We start from the raw sequence: 21036 nt of genomic DNA, 5'->3' as shown, positions 1-21036 counted from the left end.
TCTCACTGATAACTTTGGTATAGGATATTGTTACTTCATACTTAGACTATAGAATTAATCTGATGATTGGTGTCTCTGATTCAAGGCTCTCCCTCCCCCCCCCCCCCCACTCCAAGCCATCTTCCATTCAGCTGTCAAATTGGTTTTTATTTTTTTATTTGCTCTCCCCCAGCCTTCACCATATTCTATGATCCAGTGTTCCATCTATTCCTTCCATAATAAAATCTCTCTGTGACTCTGGGCATTTTCCGTTCATTTTGTTTTGTTGGAGGCAATTAGGCTTAAGTCTCTCGCCCAGGATCACCCAGTTATTAAGAGTCTGAGGTTCGACTTTGAACTCAGATCTTCCTGACTTCGCTGTCGGCGTTCTCTCCACTGCGCCATCTAGCTGCCCCTACTCTGGGTATTTTCATTAATTGTCCCCCGTTCCTGGAACTCTCCCGTTTCAATTCTACCTCGGCTACCCAGGCTTCCTTCAAAGATCAACTACAGTCTCATCTTCTGCAAGAAGCTTTTCCCAATCCTCCCTTGAGATTATGTACAATTGACCTTATAATGGATCTTATTTGTATATAGTACATTCATTTCATGTTGTCTCCTCCATTAGACCATGAACTCCAGAAACCAGGGACTGGTTTATTTGCCTTTGTATCCCTAATACAGTTCCCGACATACAGTAGGCATTTAATAAATGATTTATCTATACAGCTCCTCAATTTACTCAACTATAAAACGCATACATGAGACATCACTTACAAATACAGGACTGTTGTGTATGTGAAGATTTGCTTTTAGAAGTTAGAGTAGTAATTTAAGTAATAAGGTTATTTTTATAGATTTGCTTTTTGGAAGTTAGAGTAGTAATCTAAGTAATAAGGTTATTTTTATTTGGAGGTAGTTTACCAGCCTATTTAGAAAAAGGAAGTCCTCGTCTACAACATCTTTGATATGAGGCAATATAGCATAGTGGAGAGAGTGCTTAGAATCACAGGATTTGAATAAGAACAACAATAATAACGTGACCTGCGCAAGGCATTCTGCTCCTAAGGATAATATGTGCACTTCCTACTGCACTGAGTTGTAAGGAAAGTGTTCTGTTGGGTTTCACTCTCATCTCCAAGTATGGATTAGTAAAGGGAGTTTCAGTAGTATTAAGGGCTAGCAATACTGGCTCTTGTTACCAGGGGGCGCCAGGAAACCTCTTCTGCCCCTGGTCTTCTGCTGTGCTCTTCTGCCCCTCCGGTCTCGTCCAGTGCGGTCACGGGGCCGAGAGTCAGGGAGAGGAGCAAAAGTCCTCTCCTCTCCTCTCCTCTGCTGTCCGCCGCGGTTCGGCAGCTCCGTTGGCAGCATGACGGTGGGCGCCAGGCTCCGAGGGAAGGGGGACGGAGGATACCGTCGTCGGTTCCCGAGGTGGGAGCAAGAGGAGGAGGAGGAAGCCTGGATCTTGCAGCACCCGCACTTAGAGGAAGAGGGGGAGGAAGGAGAGGAGACGGAGGGGCAAGAAGAGCAGCCGCAGCGCACGGGCATCCAGGGTGAGGAGAAGGGGGGTAAAGCTCCCCATTCCAAGAAAGTTCACTTCGCCTTTCTCCCGGAGAGATACGAAACCTTGGAGGAGCAGACAACCGGAGAAAAACCCAAAAAGAAATATCGGAAGAAGCTCAAGAAGTATGGCAAGGTACTGTGTAAAGGGAAGTGCGGGAGGGAAAGACAGCGATCAGAATTGCCGGTGCTCCGATGTCCCTGCTGCTGGTGAGGAAAGGGACAATTCTGTCTGCTATTGTCCTCCGACAGCTGAGATGCTGGAGAAGGGGCGCTCCTTGTCTTGTCCGGCAGCTGAGATGCTGGAGAAGGGGCGCTCCTTGTCTTGTCCGGCAGCTGAGATGCTGGAGAAGGGGCGCTCCTTGTCTTGTCCGGCAGCTGAGATGCTGGAGAAGGGGCGCTCCTTGTCTTGTCCGGCAGCTGAGATGCTGGAGAAGGGGCGCTCCTTGTCTTGTCCGGCAGCTGAGATGCTGGAGAAGGGGCGCTTCTTGTCTTGTCCGGCAGCTGAGATGCTGGAGAAGGGGCGCTCCTTGTCTTGTCCGGCAGCTGAGATGCTGGAGAAGGGGCGCTCCTTGTCTTGTCCGGCAGCTGAGATGCTGGAGAAGGGCGCTTCTTGACTAAAGAACTCCAGCACTAAGGGTCTTCCCTCAGCATCCTTTGCACTACTCCTTCCTCCCTCTCCTTTCTGCTCTTGAGGTGCGTTTAAGTAAATCTCCTGACACAAAACTTGTTCAGGGGCTAGTAGCTGGGTGAAAAGTGGTAAGGGACCCTTACGCAGTCTAAAGTTGGCCCTCTCGGCTTCTGACACCCGAATGGACACAGGATCACTGAAAAATTTACGAATCAATATTCCAGCTTCCCGAACCATCCAACCTAGTCCCTGTTTTGGTAAAGTACACTTGGGAAAAACTATTAGATCATCTTATATAACAAAATAAGAGCCCAATAAATGCATGTTGTTTTACTTCCTGGCTCATTTAAGGAGTAAACTCTACAAATATTAGGAGTAAACTGAAAAAAAAAAAAGGAGTAAACTGAGGCACAGGAAGATGGAGTAACTTAATTAGCATTTCACAGAGAATTAGTGGCAAAGTAGTGAGTAGAACTCAGAGTTATCTGCTTTTTCCATTACAAAAATGCTCCATGGTTTTCTCTGTATCCAAGGGATTTCTGCAATAGGAAAGACTTCTTCCTGATCCCAATCTACTGTCCTATGGTTTTACTCAGAACCCCAGTAACCTTGAGTGGGAAGCATGGAGTAGTAGATTGTCACACAGTGTTTCTGAGAAGTAGTAGATTGACTAGGCTCAAAGCTCTTCCTTTCCCTGCCCCCATTCCCTATTTAGATCAGGCCCCATCCCTTTGCTTTCCATCACATTCTAGTCTTCCATTTCAGCCTTTCAAATTCCCTTCTAGTTTCTAGTAAACTATCCTCTTCTCTCTCTCTCTCTCTCTCTCTCTCTCTCTCTCTCTCTCTCTCTCTCTCTCTCTCTCTCTCTCTCTCTCTCTCTCTATATATATATATATATATATATATATATATATATATATATATATATATATATATATGTATTTTTTTTTAATTTATGTTTTTTATCACAATGGAATGGAAGCATTTTAGGACTGGAATTGGTGGTATAACCATCCTGGTACAAACTAGGTGTTTAATAAATGCTTATTGAAGTGAAACAAAATTTTCATAAAAATAAAATTTGGCCTAGAATGTGTTTTAAAAAATTTTAAATCAGTAATTCTGTCAAACTGTTTAGAGGAGGGACAAGAATAATCTCTGATACATGATGGTGGTGTTTCTTCTTTTTTTTAGTTATGTCCAACTCTTTGTGGCCCTATCTTGGCAAAGATATGAGTGTGGTTTTCCATATCCTTCTCCAGCTCCTTTTACAGATGAGGAAATTGAGGCAATCAGGATATTGGAGTCATTTGGGAGATGGCAAGAAACCTCTTCTAAGGTAGTCTTTAGGGGATGCTCTGACCACAAAAACTGATCCTCAGATATAGCCTTTCAAGCTGCCTGGAATTATAGGGTCATAGAACTCTAGAGCTAAAAGGGATTTCATAGAACACCTAGTTCAATACTTTTCTTTAAAAGATGAAGAAACTGGGGAAGCTAGGTTACCCCTGGAGTCAGGAAGAACAAAGTTCAAATTCAGCTTCAGATATTTGACTGTCGCTGTGTGATTCTGGGCAAGTCATTCAACCCCAGTTGCAAACATGAAAACTCTCCAACTCCAGAGAAATTTCAGGAAATCTAATCCCTATTTCTACTACACTCCTGAAGACCTACCATCTGCAAGAAATGTTAATTTTAGTGCCTTCCTTCTGACAGTATCTTCATTTCATCTGATATTTATCTTATTTATATATAGTTGTGTGCATGTGATCTCCCTCATTAGCTTGTGGAGAGTAGCTGCAGGTTTTTTTGTTTGTTTATTTGATTGATTTTGTCTTTCTTTATATCTCCAGTAGCATGACTCCTGGTACATAGTAGTTATTTAAGAAATACTTGTTGACTTGACTGCCCAGACTATAGCAAAACTTATATTCTGTTAGAATAGCTTTGGAGAACCCAATGCCAACCTTCACACCATTATGAAGCTTCAGAAGCTTTGGAGATACCATTTCCCCCAAACTTCCTTCCATTATTTAAAGATATTTCCAGGAGCAGCGAATTCAACAAAATATTGTACTTGCCAACTCTCTTAGTCCCTCTTCCAACTGGTTATTTCAGTGTTGAGTGTTTTGTTTCCAGCAGGCATGGTATGTTTGCTTTAGGTTGGGGGATGGAGGACGAAGATCAGAGGGAAAGAAGTTTTAAGGTCTGTGGGGGGAAGGGCAGCAAGAGAAAAGTCTAGTAGTTTTCATGCTGTTTCATGTCTAACAGTCAGGAATCAAGAGTTTTCCCTGTCTGTGCTGCAGCTTCACATATGCCAATCTTTGTAGTTTCTAATTCCTTGCTATTGTGGTATACTGCTCAGCTCCTCTGAGCCTCAGTAGAGAGTCTTCTAAGGAGTTTCTTCCCAGGTAAAGATAGTGTTTATTGGTTTTCATGGTTCCATTGCACTCAAAAGAGTAAAGTTCTCTTGATATTAGGGCTTAGACTAAGATAGGGATTTCCAACTTGTTCTGAGTTGGTATCTGAAGTTAAAAAAAGAAAAGTGATATCAAAACAACCAATTCTATCTCTTTCAGCCTTCCTATTATTACATGCCATTCATTTTAAAATGAAATGAAATTAAAATTAATGTTTAATTAAATTATTTTTTCTTTTTCTTAACAATTCTCCTTAATTAGGAAAAATTAAATCTATCCTAGAGAGGTAAAAAGACTTAGAACTGGGAATTCATTCAAGATAGGATTGGAGTAGGGTAGAAAAAGGGAGCAAGTATTTATTAAGCTCCTACTATATGTCAGGCTGGGCCACTGGTCACTGGAAGAAAGAGGGAGGTTGATGACCTTTCACCACTTTGTCTCACTTAAATCCAATTCACTTGAAAGTCAAGATACTGCTCTTCAGATATCATTGGTCCTCAGGCACTGTACTAAGCACTTTACAGATATTATTTAATTTGATCATAACATTCAAGATCATTGATTTAGAGCTGGAAGAGTCTTTAAAAGTTATCTAATTCCACACACTCAATTTACAGAGGAGGTGGAGCTTGAGCTAAGGTCACTAAGATTACAAATTGTGGTGCTGCGATGGTACTGCTAAAGATTCATATTTCTATAATGGAGTGGATAGAGAGTTTGCCTCTAAGCTTAGGTTGAAGTTCTTCTTCTGACACATACTGAGTTATAATCCTGGGCAAAGTCCCAGGGTTCTAAGGCAATTCTTTAAGACTCTTAAGTTTTGCAGAAAATGCCATTCCACCTTGGCAGAGGGAGTTTCCCCATCTAGAAGTTTCCTATGAAATCATAGGTCCAGTTATTATTTCAAAAGATTACAGCCCCAGAATCATAAAGTTGGTTATTAGAGTAACAAGTGATGATGATGAGGCAGAAAAGAGATGGAGCAGGAAATAGAGAACCTAGGGAAACCTGAGCTCAAATCCAACCTCAAACACTTATTTTCTGTGTCACCCTGAACAAGTCACTTCTGTTTGCCATAGTTTACTTAACTGTGAAGTAGGAATAATAGTATCTATTCTTAGGATTGTTATAAAGATCAAATGGATCACATTTGTAAAGTGCCTGCCTGGCATTTAATAAATTCTTCTTGCCTTCCCCTTCTCTTTTGAGATATGGCACTTTGAAGTTTACAAAGTACTTTGGCTGAGATTAAATCACTTGCCTTTGGCTACACAGAAAAGAAGCTCATTCAGAATTGGAACTCAGTTCTTCTAGACTCCAAGTATAATTAGATAAGTACTTTAGATAGTATCTCTTTCAGGAAACTGAGAATTAAGGAAGTTAAATGATCTGTCCAATATCTTGAAGCTTCTTGTTTGGCAGTGTACCTGTGGACCCTGCTGTCCATGGGGTTATCCTGGCAAAGGTACTGGAGTTGTTGAAGTCATGGAGTTCAGTCAGATTTTCAGTGTACTGAGATACCAAAATGATAGATTATGGGTGACATCCTCAAAAGTATATTGAGGTTACAGGACAGATTGTCTCAAAAGAATTTGTAGGTTCAGACCTCCTCCAAATTAAGGGCAAAGATTTATTAAACTAATAACAACAGGTGAAATCCATAAGGGTTTTTAGCAAGGAAAGGGGTTTTTTGGCAATAAACAAAGGACCTAAGTACTCCACTGGGAAAGAGGACTTTAAGATGAAACAAATGGAGAGATGGCTGGTTAATCCTAAAAAGGACATCCAAAAAGAACATCCCCAAAAAGTTAGCTAGGAAATTACAATAGGGTAATCTTTATAGGGGTTAAGGGGAAATATAACCTGAGGGTTTGATTTAATTTAACTTTCTGTTTGTTTGCCAATGCAAGAATTCAGTTAAGAATTCTATCCATAGTCTCTACTGGGGTGGGCTATAATAAAAGTCTAGTTATAAAAATCTTATTTATGCTCCTCCCCGTTTGCTTCAGGTTTAGCTAGACTTCTCTGCAGATGCTTATCTACTGAGGACCTCATTAGAGTGATCTGTCATTCCCTTTTTTAGCTAGCAAATGTCTGAGATTTCTTTTGTACTTGGGTCTTTCTTACTCCAGGTTTAATAATCTATCTCCTGAACCACCTAGCTTCTTCCATCATGGAGCTAATAACAATACATAAAACAAAATTTGATCCCTTCTATTTCTTCTACAATGCCTCCTTTCTGTCTGCTAGACTTCTTTCAATCACTATCGTGGTAAGCTGGGTTTTTAAAAATCACCTTTTAGTGATTAAAAATAGAAAAAGTTGAGTCCCCAACTTCTTCAGTTGCTCTTGTTGACTTTTTCTTTCTTTTTTTCTTTCTCTTCTTTCTTTTTCCTTCCTTTCTTCTTTCTTTTCCTTCTTCCTTCCTTCCTTCCTTCCTTCCTTCCTTCCTTCCTTCCTTCCTTCCTTCCTTCCTTCCTTCCTTCCTTCCTTCTTCCTTCCTTCTTCCTTCCTTCCTTCCTTCCTTCCTTCCTTCCTTCCTTCCTTCTTTCCTTCTTCCTTCCTTCCTTCCTTCCTTCCTTCCTTCCTTTCTTTCTTTCTTTCTTTCTTCTTCCTTCCTTCCTTCCTTCCTTCCTTCCTTCCTTCCTTCCTTCCTTCTTCTTCCTTCCTTCTTCCTTCCTTCTTCCTTCCTTCTTCTCTTCTTTCTTTCTTCTTTCTTTTCTTCTTTCTTTCTTTCTTTCTTTCTTTCTTTCTTTCTTTCTTTCTTTCTTTCTTTCTTTCTTTCTTTCTTTCTTTCTTCTTTCTTTCTTCTTCCTTCTTTCTTCTTCTTTCTTTCTTTCTTTCTTTCTTTTCTTTCTTTCTTTCTTTCTTTCTTTCTTCTTTCTTTCTTTCTTTCTTTCTTTCTTTCTTTCTTTCTTTTCTTTCTTTCTTTCTTTCTTTCTTTCTTTTCTTTCTTTCTTTCTTTCTTTCTTTCTTTCTTTCTTTCTTTCTTTCTTTCCTTTTCTCCCTTCTATTGCCTCCCCTTACCATAGAAAGGAACAAACTCCATGAGGTTGGAGTTTGCTCTTAGCTGGCAGCATCCTAGAAGAATTAGTTAGCTGTAAGAAGAAAATACCATAAGGCAAGGTGGGGTTTGAGAGGTTAGCTGTAAGAAGAAAATACCATAAGGCAAGGTGGGGTTTGAGAGGAGAGATACCACTGGTACAGGAGAGAGGTGAAGGGAAAGACAACCTGAGGCAGAGTGCCATAGTGGACTACTCCAAAGGGGTTCAGCAAAGATGGTGTAGGCCATAGGCAGATTTATAGGGGAAATTTAAGCTCAGGGACATGACTGGGATTTCTGATGGGACACAGCAAGGTAGAGCCACACTGGGGAAGGAAACCTCTGCAAAGAGTAGGACCACAAGGCTGCCAACTGTACTCAGGACCTCATCACAACCATGTTAGCTCCTGGTTGTTATATGGTATATGTCCACATAGAGTATCATTATCCTTGCCTACAGATGCTCTTAAGAGCATTTTTCTTCTTTCTCTTTTGTACCTTTGAACTTTCCCAAGATCCCAAGATATCTTGGGGCGCTTACTAACCAGATTTTTTTCTTAAGGACGGGCCTTAAACCAAAACCAAACTGATTCTAATTGCCACCCAATGGGTCCTAGGCTAAGCCCCATGTGGTCATTGTTTGGGTGCAGAATGACTCAGATTGAATGTAAACAGCAATCATTCCTGCTTTGACCAGGAACCCTGAGAGTCTTCCCTTCCCAGATTCATTCATTTATTTTATTTCAAATTTTTTTTGGACTAGGTGAAAGTGGAGAGTCTTTGCCTCAATTGCTCCCTAGTCTCTATCACCAAATGGGTCAAATTGAACATCAAACTTCAACTCATAAGGTTGAAGACCTTAGCTTAAAAAGACCAAACTCTCCCATTTTAGGGCCCATCTCAAGTTGTCTTGATTTATATCTGGCTACTGGATGGCTCTGGAGGGGAAAGTGATGGCTCCTGAGGGGAAAGTGCACAGCCCTTCCTCACTTAAATTCAATTCACTTGAATGTCATTGCATCACCTCCCAGATGTCATGATCCTCTTTGAGAATAAAGGGCAAACAAAATGTTTGTGGCAGCCCTTTTCATAGTGGCTAGAAACTGGAAAAATGAATGGATGTCCCATCAATTGGAGAATGGTTGGGTAAATTATGGTATATGAATGTTATGGAATATTATTGTTCTGTAAGAAATGACCAATAGGAGGAATACAGAGAGGCTTGGGAGAGACTTACATCAACTGATGCTAAGTGAAATGAGCAGAACCAGAAGATCATTATACACTTCAACAATGATACTGTACGAGGATGTATTCTGATGGAAGTGGATATCTTCAACATAGAGAAGAGGTAATCCAATTCCAGTTGATGAATGATGGACAGAATCGGCTACATCCAGAAAAGGAACACTGGGAAATGAGTATAAACTGTGAGCACTGTTTTGTTTTGTTTTGTTTTGTTTTTCTTTCCAGATTATTTTTAGCTTCCAAATACAATTCTTCCTTTGCAACAACAACAAAAACAAAATTCGGTTCTGCACATATATATTGTACCTAGGATATACTATAAAATATTTAATATGTATGGGAATGCCTGCCATCTAGGGGAGGGGGTGGAGGGAAGGAGGGGAAAATTTTGGAACAGAAGGGAGTACAAGGGATAATGTTGTAAAAAAAAAAAATTACCTATGAATATGTACTGTCAAAGAAAATGTTATAATTATAAAAATTAATAAAAAAAATAAAAAAAAAGAATAATCATAAAAAAAAGAGAGAAAGAGAGAGAGAATAAAGGGCAAACAACAACAGTAACAACAGCCTTCCAATGTCGAAGGCAATTTGCTTAAATTTACCAATTTGGCAGGATAGGAGTGGGTCATAGACTTAGAGATCAGATATTGAAATTTAGAAAGAATCTTAGGGGTCATTTAGTCCAACCACCTCACTTTACAGATAAAAAAAACTGAGATCCAATGGAATTGCATGATTTGCCTAAAATTATGCAGGTAATCTATGACAGAGCTCCCAGGAAAATTCAGATCCTCAGACTCCAAATCCAGCAGTTTTTCCAATATGTCACACTCTCCCATGCAGAGATTGCTTTTGCATAGTAATATAGAGACTATAAATGTGAAGCATTTTAATTGCTCTAAGATTTTGTTTTCATATCATTTGAGTCAAACTGGTGAAGGGAAATTTACTAGAAAAGAGCTTGGCTTTTAAAAATAATTCACTAAAACATAGCAAGGTAGGATAATAGCTTTTTTATCAATCACATTTTCAATTTATGTCCGAGTCTTTTCCTGCTACTAAGTAAAGAAAATTGTTGTAGTACATGAGTCTGGTGTGAAAAATATTTGAGGGTATGACAATTCAAAATAAATGATTAAGTCCTTCCAATATCTTTCTGAGTTAATGTTTCCTCATCCTCCATATCCCATTCATTCTACTCTATGCTACAATAATGAAAAGTGATAGATTTCGATTAAAGTCAGATTTTCAGTGTAATAAATAATTATTTATTAAGTGTTGACTATGTTCCAAACATTGCAAGACTGGGAATACAAAAATAAAAAAGAAATGAAAAGAGAGTAGACTTTAATTTAATTTCATAAATACTTATTAAATGCCTACTGTGTGCAAAATACCAAACAAATAAAATGTATCCCCATCCCTAAGAACCACAAATTTTACTTGGGAGTGGGATGAGCATTGTTATTGATGATGTTGTTCAGTCACGTGTTTTGTCTGCTACTCTTTGTGGTCTTGGAATTTTCTTGGCAAAGATATTAGAGTGCTTTGCCATTCCTTTTTCCAGCTCATTTTACAGATGAGGAAACTGAGACAAATAGATTTAATGATTGGATCATGTTCACACAGTAAGTTTCTGAAGCCAGATTTGAATTCAGGGAATTCAAGTGTAACTCTATCCATTGGGCCACTTATATACCCCTAAATGTCTACTGGAGGGGACAAACAGCTAAGTAAATAAGTTGATATAAGATCACCTGAGATGCTGAAAATTGCCCTCAGCTAACCAAAAGGGGGATGAGAAAAGGTTTATATTGGGAGGTATTTCAAGAAAACCTTGAAAGAAGTGTCTAAGAAAAAGGTACATAAGGAGGAATTTTTTTTTTTTTGCAAGAAGAATTGTTGCTTAATTTCTTTAAAAATGTGAGAATGTATTCATAGTTGAAACATTTTAACCAATGAGACTTTTATTCCATCCTCTTATATTTCCCATGAGAGTGCTCTTGTTCCACAATCTCAAATGGCAGCAAAATCTGGAGTCAGGAAGACCTGAGTTAAAATCCAGTCTCATACTTGCTAGCCACCTAATAGCAACTACCTTCTAGAGTTTTTTTGTAAAGAACAAAAGACATAAGAAATAGCTGTAGGGGGCAGCTAGGTGGCGAAGTGGATAGAGCACCAGCCTTGAATTCAGGAAGACCCGAGTTCAAATGTAATCTCAGACACTTAGCACTTCCTAGCTGTGTGACCCTGGGCAAGTCACTTAACCCTAGCCTGGGGGGGGGGGAAGAAAAGAAATAACCAGCAGGATGAATACAGAGAGGTTTGGAGAGACTTACATAAACTGATGCTAAGTAAAATGAGCAAAATCAGGAAATCATTATACATTTCAACAACAATACTATAGAGGATATATTCTTTTTAAAAAGATTTTTAAAAAACAATTATAGCTTTTTATTGACAGTACATATACATGGGTAATTTTTTACAACAATATCCCTTGTACTCACATCTATTCCGAATTTTCCCTCCTTCCCTCCACCTCCTTTCCTAGATGGCAGGCAGTCTTATACATGTTAGATATGTTATAGTATATTCTAGATACAATATATGTGTGTAGAACCAAACAATTCTCTTCCTTGCACAGGAAGAATTGAATTTAGAAGGTAAAAATAACTTGGGAAGAAAAACAAAAATGCTAACAGTTTACACTCATTTCCCAGTGTTCCTTCTCTGGGTGTAGTTGATTCTGTCCATCATTGATCAATTGGAACTGAATTAAATCTTCTCTTTGAGCATATATTCTGATGGAAGTCGATATCTTCGACAAAGAGAAGATCCAATTCAGTTGCAACAAGAATACTGTACAAATATGTACATATATATTGTAATTAAGATACACTTTAACATGTTTAACATGTATGAGACTGCCTGCCACCTAGGGAAGAGAGTGGAGGAAGGGAAGAGAAAAATCGGAACAGAAGTGAGTGCAAGGGATAATGTTGAAAAATTACCCATGCATATGTTCTGTCAATAAAAAGCTGTAATTAAAAAAAAAAAAAGTTAAGCATCATCTTCATCATAGTATTTACATAATGTTTTAAAGTTTTTATAACATATTAAATACATTGTCACAGTTTATTCTCACAACAACCCTGGGAGGTAAGTGCTATTATTATTATTATATTTTATTTTACAAAATAGAAAACTGAGGTTAAATGACTTGTCTAGGGTCACACAACTAGTGAATGTTTGAGGTCAGATTTGAAAAATCTCTTTAGATATTTGTTTTTTCACATCAGGATATTAGATTATACAACTTATAAAGTCCCTTTCTGCTCTAAATCTATTATACTATTTAATTACTGTGAACCTTTGGTCAAATTAATTTATTTCTTTGAAGTTCATTTTCTTTATCAGTAAAACAAGGGGTTTGGATTAAATAAGTTCTAGGACTTCTTCTAGCTCTAACTCCCATGGTATTTTGACAAATTCTCTCCCTTTTCCCTGCAGCCAGAATTTGATTTCTATAATTGTAGTGACATTTATATAATGCTTTAAAGTTCACAAAGCCCTTTATATATTTAATTTGTTTAATTTTCACAACCCTGTGAGGTTAATACTATATTCATTCCCATTTTATAGATGAGATAGGAGGTCCATGCTCTTGCCTATGGTTATATAGCAAATCATCTTTGTAAGCAAAACCTGAACTGGAGCCTCCCACACTCTGACTTCAGAGCTCTGTCTCTTATACCACACTGCCTCTATGGGAGCAGACTTCTCTAAGGCTGCTTCTCTAAGTGTTAGTGAATCTCAATTTGACCCATTATGGGAATGAATTTAAAATTTAAAATTCTCCTTATGTCACCGGTGATGGGGTTCATCAGAAAAAGTTTTATATAATAATGAATTTGAAAAGCATTTACACCTTCTTAGTATGTACAATGTTTTGTGCACTGTGTTACAAAGAAAAAAGAGATGATCAATGTTCTTTAGAGAATCACATTCTAATGGAGGAGATAAGACATATAATCGGTTTTAGTTGGAAATCAGATAGAAAGGTTCCATGACTCTTAGGATGTAGCTACCAAGAAGGTAAATGCTTCTTTATTATTGTTATCATCTTCATCAAACTTTATATCATAATTATACAGGGTGTCCCAGAAGTCTTAATACTATTTTAAACTTTAATACTTTAAATCTCAGTAAGAATTTTCAAGCACTCTAAATACCTAATTATATGTTGCATTTCTACAGCTGCTGCTCAGTACTCATGTTGAATGTCATAGATCATAGAAGCCCGATGTAGAAAATAGGTTTCAACAACAGAAGAAAGGACAGTTGAATGTAATTACCTTTTCTACTGAGAAGTCAAGATCTGCAGCCCCAGAAAGAGAAACAAATTTCAGTTAACCCCCAATAGCCAAGGCCTCCTCACTGGACCTTAGTAATGGAACACAAAGAATCAGGAAAAACTTATGTCTGGAGTAGTTTACCCTTTCTAAATGGGATTGTTCTGTTAATAATCCTTGTCTTTTATGGCCTTAAAATCATGGCATTCGTTTGTTTTTGTAGCTGGAAGAAATTTGATTTCTTGATGGATTTTTTTTTTTTTTTAAACCAGTTGTAGATCCTCTCTGGTAACCTAGGAGTTCAAATTCAGGCTCAGCCTGTCCTTTTCTCATGGATTCCTATCTCATGGCTGCTGAATCATGTACTGACTCAGAACTTAATTTGGAAGGAACATCTCTACCATCCATATAACTGAAAGAAATCCTTATGTAACATTCTTTTAAAGAAGAATTTTATTTTTTCACAATTACATATATAGTTTTTAACATGCTTTTTTTTTTTTTTTAAATTTTGAGTTCCATATTTTCTTTCTCCTTTCCTCAACTCATCTCATTGTTGATGAGAGCCACACCCATCAGAATTGATCATTGAATAATCTTGCTCTTGCCCTGTACAATAATCTCCAGGTTCTGCTCATTTCACTTAACATCAGTTCATATAAGTCTCTCCAGGCCTCTCTGAAATCATCCTGCTGGTCATTTCTTACAGAACAATAATATAAATGAGTTATTTTAGTGATATTTCTGGCTGTGGCAAATATGAAATGAGAAGTTCTCCTTAAGAGATAAGAATATAGATGACATAAATGTTACAAAACAAAATTTAAGGAAAGAAGTATAAGCCATCTTTGATTTTAGTGGCTCAACAATAAAAAAGATTTCTCATTGCTTTTCTTTATTTTAAACAACTATTCTGTTGCTTCCAAGTAAAATGTTTTCTCTGCAAGAACATTCCAAAAATGTCATTCTCCATACCATTCTCTTCCTCCACCAACCACTGCTTGTTGTTGTCATTCAGTTATTTTAGTCATGTCTGACTCTTTGTGATCCCATTTGGGTCAAGAAGTGGAGGACAGTGGGGCAGCTAGGTGGCGCAGTGGATAGAGCACCAGCCCTGAATTCAGGAGGACCTGAGTTCAAATCTGGTGTCAGACACTTAATACTTCCTAGCTGTGTGACCCTGGGCAAGACATTTAACCCGGGCCTCAGGGGAAAAAAAAGAATTGGAGGTCAGTTATCAATAAAAGTAGTCTCTTCAAGGCACTCAAAAGGCATTATGGACTAATAGAAAGATCAGATCAACTGAATTTAAATACTAGCTCAGCTGCCAACTACTTAATGGATCTTGGAAAATCATTTTTTCTTCATCTGTAGAATAACTCTCTGAGGTTTCTTCCAGATCTTCATGTTATGGTTTCTTAGAATTGTTGAAGGCAAGATCAGAAAATATGAGAGAGTAGCTATTGAGGTATATGGTTTCAAACAAGGGTATTAGTTATCTAAGATGTATGCTTAAAGTTTCTTGGAATGTGGCATTTATTGGTTCTTATAATGAAATATAGTAAATTCCCTTTAAGAGATATTCAATTTCAAAAAAAAAATTGTTAGGAAGAAGGAAAAGAAGGGGAAGTAGATCATAGGACTGAGATCTTTGAGATGATGTGTTTTTAGCACCTTCTTTTACAGAGGAGTAAACTCCTAGAAGAATTTATTTTCCCATGATCACTTAGATAGCAAGTAAAGCAATACAGTTAAGATTCGAGCCCAAATATTTTTATTCCAAATCTTTAGACTTCAGTTTTTCACTAGACATCATGCTGGATAGTAAGACAAATACTGGATTCTTATTCAGAAGACCTGGATTGCAGTCTCAATTTCATGGTTAATTGCTTTATCAAATGAAAATGACTTTTAGATCAATAAAGTTTTGCATTCATTTAAGCTTCTGTGAGCAGAGGTACACATGTGTGTGCGCACACATGTACATAACACAATCTAGTGAAGAGATATTTCTTTCATCTACAGGGAAGGATAAGAAAGGGGAGGGGAGGGTGCAGAAAAGTCTAAATTCCTTGCCAGTGAAAGGTGAAGTCAAGAACCTCTAGAATAGAGGTGCTATGAGAATATCTTCTTACTCAGTTTTTTCATCTGCAAAATGGAAGTGTCTAGGGAGTGCTGGACACCTTTCTTGAAGGAGGGATGACTGAATGAAGTGCTTTGGATTCTGAGTTGCATAGCTAAGTTGGGGGAAAGAAAGAGATAGAAAGAAAGAAGGAAAGTTTCTATTATGGATCAGAAGCATGAGATCATAGATTATTAAGATGACAGGAAAAGATAATGATAAATGTTGGAGGGAATGTGGGAAAACTGGGACAATTGAAGTTGTGAACTGATCCAGTCCTTCTGGAGAGCAGTTTGGAACTATGCCCAAAGGACTATAAAACTGTGCATACCTTTTAATCCAGCAGTGTCTCTATTGGGCCTGGGTCCCAAAGAGATCATAAAAAAGGGAAAAAAACCCACATGTGGGGGGGGAAATGTTTGTAGCAGCTCTTTTTGTGATACAAGGAAATGGAAAGTGAGTGGACATCCATCAGTTGGGGAATGGCTGAGTGAATTATGGTATATGAATGTTATGGAATATTGTTGTTATGTAAGAAACGATCAGCAGCATGATTTCAGAGAGGTCTGTAGAGACCTACATGAACTGATGCTAAGTAAAGTGAATAGAACCAGGAAAACATTATTCACAGCAACAATAAGATTGTAAGATGATCAATTCTGATGGACGTGGCTCTTTTCAACAATGAGATGATTCAGGCCAATTCCAATAGACTTATGATGGAGAGAGCCATCTGCACTTAGAGTATTATGGGGACTGAATGTGGATCACAACATAGTATTTTCCTTTTTTTTTTTTTCTTTTTGTTTTGTTTTGTTTTGCTTGCTTTTTGTTTCCTTTCTCATTTCCCCCCTCTTTTGATATGATTTTTCTTGTGCAGCACAATAAATGTGGCTATATGTATAGAAGAATTGCACATGTTAAACCTATATTGGATTATTTGTTGTCTAGGGGAGGGGGTGGGGGAAGGGAGGGAGAAAATTTTGGAACAAGGTTTTGCAAGGGTGAATATTGAAAACTATCTTTACAAGTATTTTTGAAAATAAAAAAAGTTATTATGGGGGAGGGGAAAGGAAGTGGACTTCCTTTCACAATCTTTGAGCATCCCAACATTTCCTAGCTTCTTTGAAGTGAAGAGAGAATTATGGAATTCCAGCAAAGATGATTACCCTGAACCTGTTTTATTAGTTTTCCCGTGTGGATGTCATATTTCCTGATATTTTCTAGCTGTGTGACCCTGGGAAAGTCGCTTGACTTTGCCTCAGTTTCCTCATCTGTAAAAAGAACTGGAGAAGGAAAAAAACAAACCACTTCAGTATTTTGCCAAGAAAATCCCACATGGGATCACAAAGGGTTGAACATGATTTAGCAACAACAAATGTGTAGGTCTAATGGAATATATATCTGCGATTGGGGGATTATGAGATTCTAATGAGATAATGGATATAAAACGCACTGCAGACTTGAAAGTGTTATTGAAAGACCAATTATTATTGTTATACTTGTTATTATTATTATCATTAGTCTTCAACCCTTAGGCTTGCATCTTGTTATTGATTTCCTTCCGGGAGACTTCTACTGATTTCCTGCAGAGCTCTAGCAATGTTTGTAGTGGAAACTGGGGTGTGCTAGGAAATGTTTAACCAGGCAAGGAGGGAGTGCGCACACACACTTTTGGGTTTTAATCTGCATTACTATCACTTTCCTAGGTCTAGACAATCAACAAAACAATAGTGCAAGCCCTGATTTGTCGGATTTCTAAGGTGTAAATAAATGTTCACAATGAAGGTTTAACAATTAACTCTGACAAACTGCAGGTTTCAACTGGCTTCAGCATACTTCTGTCTGGGACACACAGTATAGATATATAATGAGCTATGTCTAGAGTTTATAAAGAAGAAAAGTGAGCTGTATTGGATTACTTTTGGAAAATGCAAAGTACTATTATTGACCCCCAAGCTTCCTTAACAGCAAAGGCTCATTTTTTTTTTTTTTTTCAATTTAAACATTTTATCTTCATTGAGAGGTGTAACAGCAGTGCCTAAAAAATGACTGTCCCATAATAAATTCTTAATAAATGCTTGTTATTTATTAGACTAAGCAACTGCGATAAAAAGGCAAAGAGAAAATTGCACGGTGAATGTGAACTTATTATAATATATAACTAGGGAGGAGCTATGAAGAAAAACCAAGAGTAAAAGATGTCATCACGAACTTATATGACAGAAAGAGAAGGGCTGGCAAAATAGAGTGAAGGATGGATGAGATGTTCGTAGTGCTTCATTGGTATCATCTTAGTGTTGTGGGAAAGTGGTAAAGCCCCTCTGACACATTGGGTGGATACTAGTGGGTAACTTTTGGGAGGACATGGATGAAAATCACACAGGATGGATGGGTAGGTATAGATTGTGAGGTGTATTAGTAGAGGCAATTTGGGAATTAATGAGATCACAAATTAATTTCGATATATGGGAGGAGAGACAGAGACAGAGGAAAAGAAGGGAGAGACACTAATATTCTAATATTTATACCAGCACTTTATGGTTAAAACAGAGCTTCATAATGATTATAAGTATCATTACTCCCATTTTATAGATGTAGAGAATAAAGCTCAGAGAGGTCAAGGAACTAACCTAGTATCAGGCAGTCAGGGAACATTAACTAGTTTATTCCTGTCCCAGGTCTACTAATATCTAATTTAATGTTGCTCTCTTAAATAACACTATTATTTCTTCTGGGACTGACTTTTTTTTTTTTTTTTTTTTTTTTTTTTAATAAAAGAAGGAACAGTGGGGGGAAAAATCATCCATCCTGAATACTGTTTTGTTTTTTGTTGTTGTTTAGTCATGTCTGATTCTTTGTAATTCCATTTGGGGTTTTCTTAGCAGAGATACTAGAATGGCTTACCTTTCCTTTCCCCAGCTCATTTTATGAATGAGGAAACCAAGGCAAAAAGAGTTAAAGTAACTTGCCCAGGTTCACACAGCTAATAAGTGTCAGGCTGCATTTGAACCCAGGTCCTCCTAACTCCAGGGCTGGCAAGCTATCCACACTGTCACCATTTAAAAACTGACTGATGATTTTTCTCTTTCTCTAAAAACAGAATGTTGGGAAAGTGATCACCAAAGGATGCCGGTACTTTGTCATTGGTTTGCAAGGACTTGCCACGGCTTATTCCTCACCCTTTGCAGCATCAGCCACCTTTCTTTCCTTGGTTCGCTAACAGAAGTCACCGAGGCTACCCAGAAATTGCTGTCTGGAACACGATGAACATCATGGACTTTGACTTAGAAACTATTTGTGACTAGAGGGGGAAAACCCAACTCTTTCTTTTCTTTTTAATTCCCTCCCCCCTATCTTCTTATGGAGATAGTGGTGAGATGTTAATGAATCAGTTCCTTCACTTCTTCATCTTTGGAGTGTTCTGCCATTTGATGGCAGAACACTTATTGTTCTGATTCTATTGAATTTTGAATTGAATATCGTTCTGTTCTATTGAGTCCTGGTCAAAGGGAAGCATATACAATGAAGTATAGCGTCAAAAGAATGAAGTAAGGCTTCTCTCAGATGAAATTTTTAGTTAAAGAAAAATTAGTTTGCTAATCCTGAGTTTGAGGCTCAGCTTTCTGAAAGAGAGCCATGCAAAAGGCTGAATGCATTCGGATGGACTTAGTGGAAGGGAAAGCCCAATGACTTACGATGGGAAGAAATTTTTACCAGAGAATTGGCTGTTTGGTGATCCTTTCCCAGGGTGAACTTGAGATGATTTATAACTTTTACATAACTCCCAGAATCCTATTGTCCCAGAAGTTCCAAAGCAGTGCTTCCCCATAGGTGTCCTCATTGAGAGGACAAGATTTCTTTTGTCCTTTAATTTTATTCTGTTGCTGAAATTTTAGTTATTGTCGGGGGGAAATGGAGATATTGAATTTTGAAGAATGAGATATATTGAAAGCAGCTATGATGAATTTGGGATTGTAATTTAAATTTAAGAAACACCTATGATAGACTAAGCCTTTGGCTTGAAAGGGGTATTTCCTTTGGAGAAATGAGTAAAACGAGATCAGAACAAAGCCTGGAGATGTTAGGAAAGTCACCTCTTTAATGAGCTCCTTGTTTAAGGCCAGCCAGTTTAAAACTGGACAGGTCTCATTAGGAACATCTCTGTTTGTCACCTGCTTATTGCAGATAAAATGTCTACAGAGGGTGCTGAATCTCCTTTTAGTATTTTCCCACTTATTCTACTGGAAATCTCTTGTTATTGTTCTCCTTTGAAAGTAGAAGAGTGTAAGTGAAAGACTGAGATGGTTTGGGTTGGGAACAGGTTGGGGTTGGATCTGGATAAGTCAGTTAAAACAGGGGATTCAGGCTTTCCATTCTTGAAATGGGTAAATTGAAAGTAACAAGGAAGTAGGAGTGGGGGTGGGAAGAGGAGAGAGAGAGAGAGAGAGAGAGAGAGAGAGAGAGAGAGAGAGAGAGAGAGAGAGAGAGAGAGAGAGACAGAGAGAGACAGAGAGAGACAGAGACAGAGACAGAGACAGAAAGGCTTGAAGGGGAGCTTAACTGCAGTGTGGCTAGATTTTTCAAAGCCTGATGCAATTAATATTATTATATTTATGTTTAAGACATGCTTGGCCTGAATACCCAAGCTGCAACATGAAACCAATATTGAAAATATTGCTCAATGGTCAAGTTTTAGTCAAACTAATGAAAGGAAACTAGTACAGGTTATAATTTTTCCAATTCCAATAATAATCTTCAACCAATAAGATAATTAGAGAATTCCTGTCAGTCTTATTTCTTTCCAAACTCATCCCTTCCCCCCCCCCTTTTTTTTGATCTGTCAATAAAATTAGGTTTAGAGATAATAGATCAGCCAATAACTTTGAGGGCCTACTATATGCAGAATAAAGTCAGAAGAAGGAACCGTTGGGAGGAGAGAGCAAGGTTATGTGTGGTGGTCATTCACTGGTGTAAAGTAACTATTTTGTGGACAATTGTCACCTTCAAGATGACAGTCTTCTAATAAGAGACCAAGTAGAATGGCTTATTCCTTGGGTGCATGAAAGTGCCTGTAGTGTTTTCCCTTTCTCTGATGTTTTTTGGGCGAAACTATTCCTAACAAAAATGTATGAAGAAAGATCAGGCATGATCTGGCCCTGGCAAATGTAAAAACTGGTTAAGAATTAACTCAGATTTTGAAAGTCAAACTAACGCTGTTTTGTCCTCATTACTAAGTTCATTTTGAAAGAAGATAAATTTCTGCAACTGTTGCTCCCCATCAACTACAATGATGTTTTTGAGGCCAAAGAACTAATGTTTTTTCTTCCCTCATTTTCACTGGGATTAGTAAATTGAATTATTGATGGCAACATGATTGGGGTAACTTCCCTTTTCTGTTTTTTTTTTTTTTGTTTTTGTTTTTAACCATTTCTGGAAGTTTTTCTCTTGCTTGTTCATGGAATAAACAAGGAAATTGATTTCTTTTTTATGATCCTGCAATGTAAATAAAAGTTTGGATTTGTTTAATGAATGTGGAGAATTTTTTCCCCATTGTGTAGCTTTACTTAATTTTCATTGAAGTCACAGGGCAGCTAGATGGTGAAATATATAGGGCTAAACCAGGGGTTGGAATCAGGAAGATCCCTCTTCTTGAGTTCAAATGTGACCTCAGA

At 37.9% G+C, this 21036-nt stretch overlaps 1 protein-coding gene across 2 annotated transcripts; it reads left to right on the top strand.

Annotated features, from left to right (window-relative positions):
- Positions 1-1069: 1069 nt before the first annotated feature.
- On the top strand, positions 1070-19908 carry C4H1orf115 (chromosome 4 C1orf115 homolog). 2 transcript variants are annotated; one of them, XR_012481353.1, is made up of 3 exons: positions 1070-1675; positions 3365-3509; positions 18465-18599. XR_012481353.1 is itself a non-coding variant. In XM_074262706.1 (2 exons), exons 1-2 carry the CDS (start codon positions 1349-1351, stop codon positions 18582-18584), a joined length of 447 nt encoding a protein of 148 aa, XP_074118807.1. In that variant the 5' UTR covers positions 1090-1348; the 3' UTR covers positions 18585-19908. The 2 variants fall into 2 exon arrangements, 1 of the variants encoding a protein (XP_074118807.1); XM_074262706.1 differs by lacking the exon at positions 3365-3509 and having other exon boundaries at positions 1090-1675; positions 18465-19908.
- Positions 19909-21036: the final 1128 nt, after the last annotated feature.

This window comes from Sminthopsis crassicaudata, chromosome 4 (genome assembly GCF_048593235.1).
Source record: "Sminthopsis crassicaudata isolate SCR6 chromosome 4, ASM4859323v1, whole genome shotgun sequence".
In the NCBI taxonomy this organism is placed as follows: domain Eukaryota; kingdom Metazoa; phylum Chordata; class Mammalia; order Dasyuromorphia; family Dasyuridae; genus Sminthopsis; species Sminthopsis crassicaudata.
The sequence above is the reverse complement of the archived record's forward strand: the minus strand, read 5'-3'. Positions and strand labels throughout refer to the sequence as shown.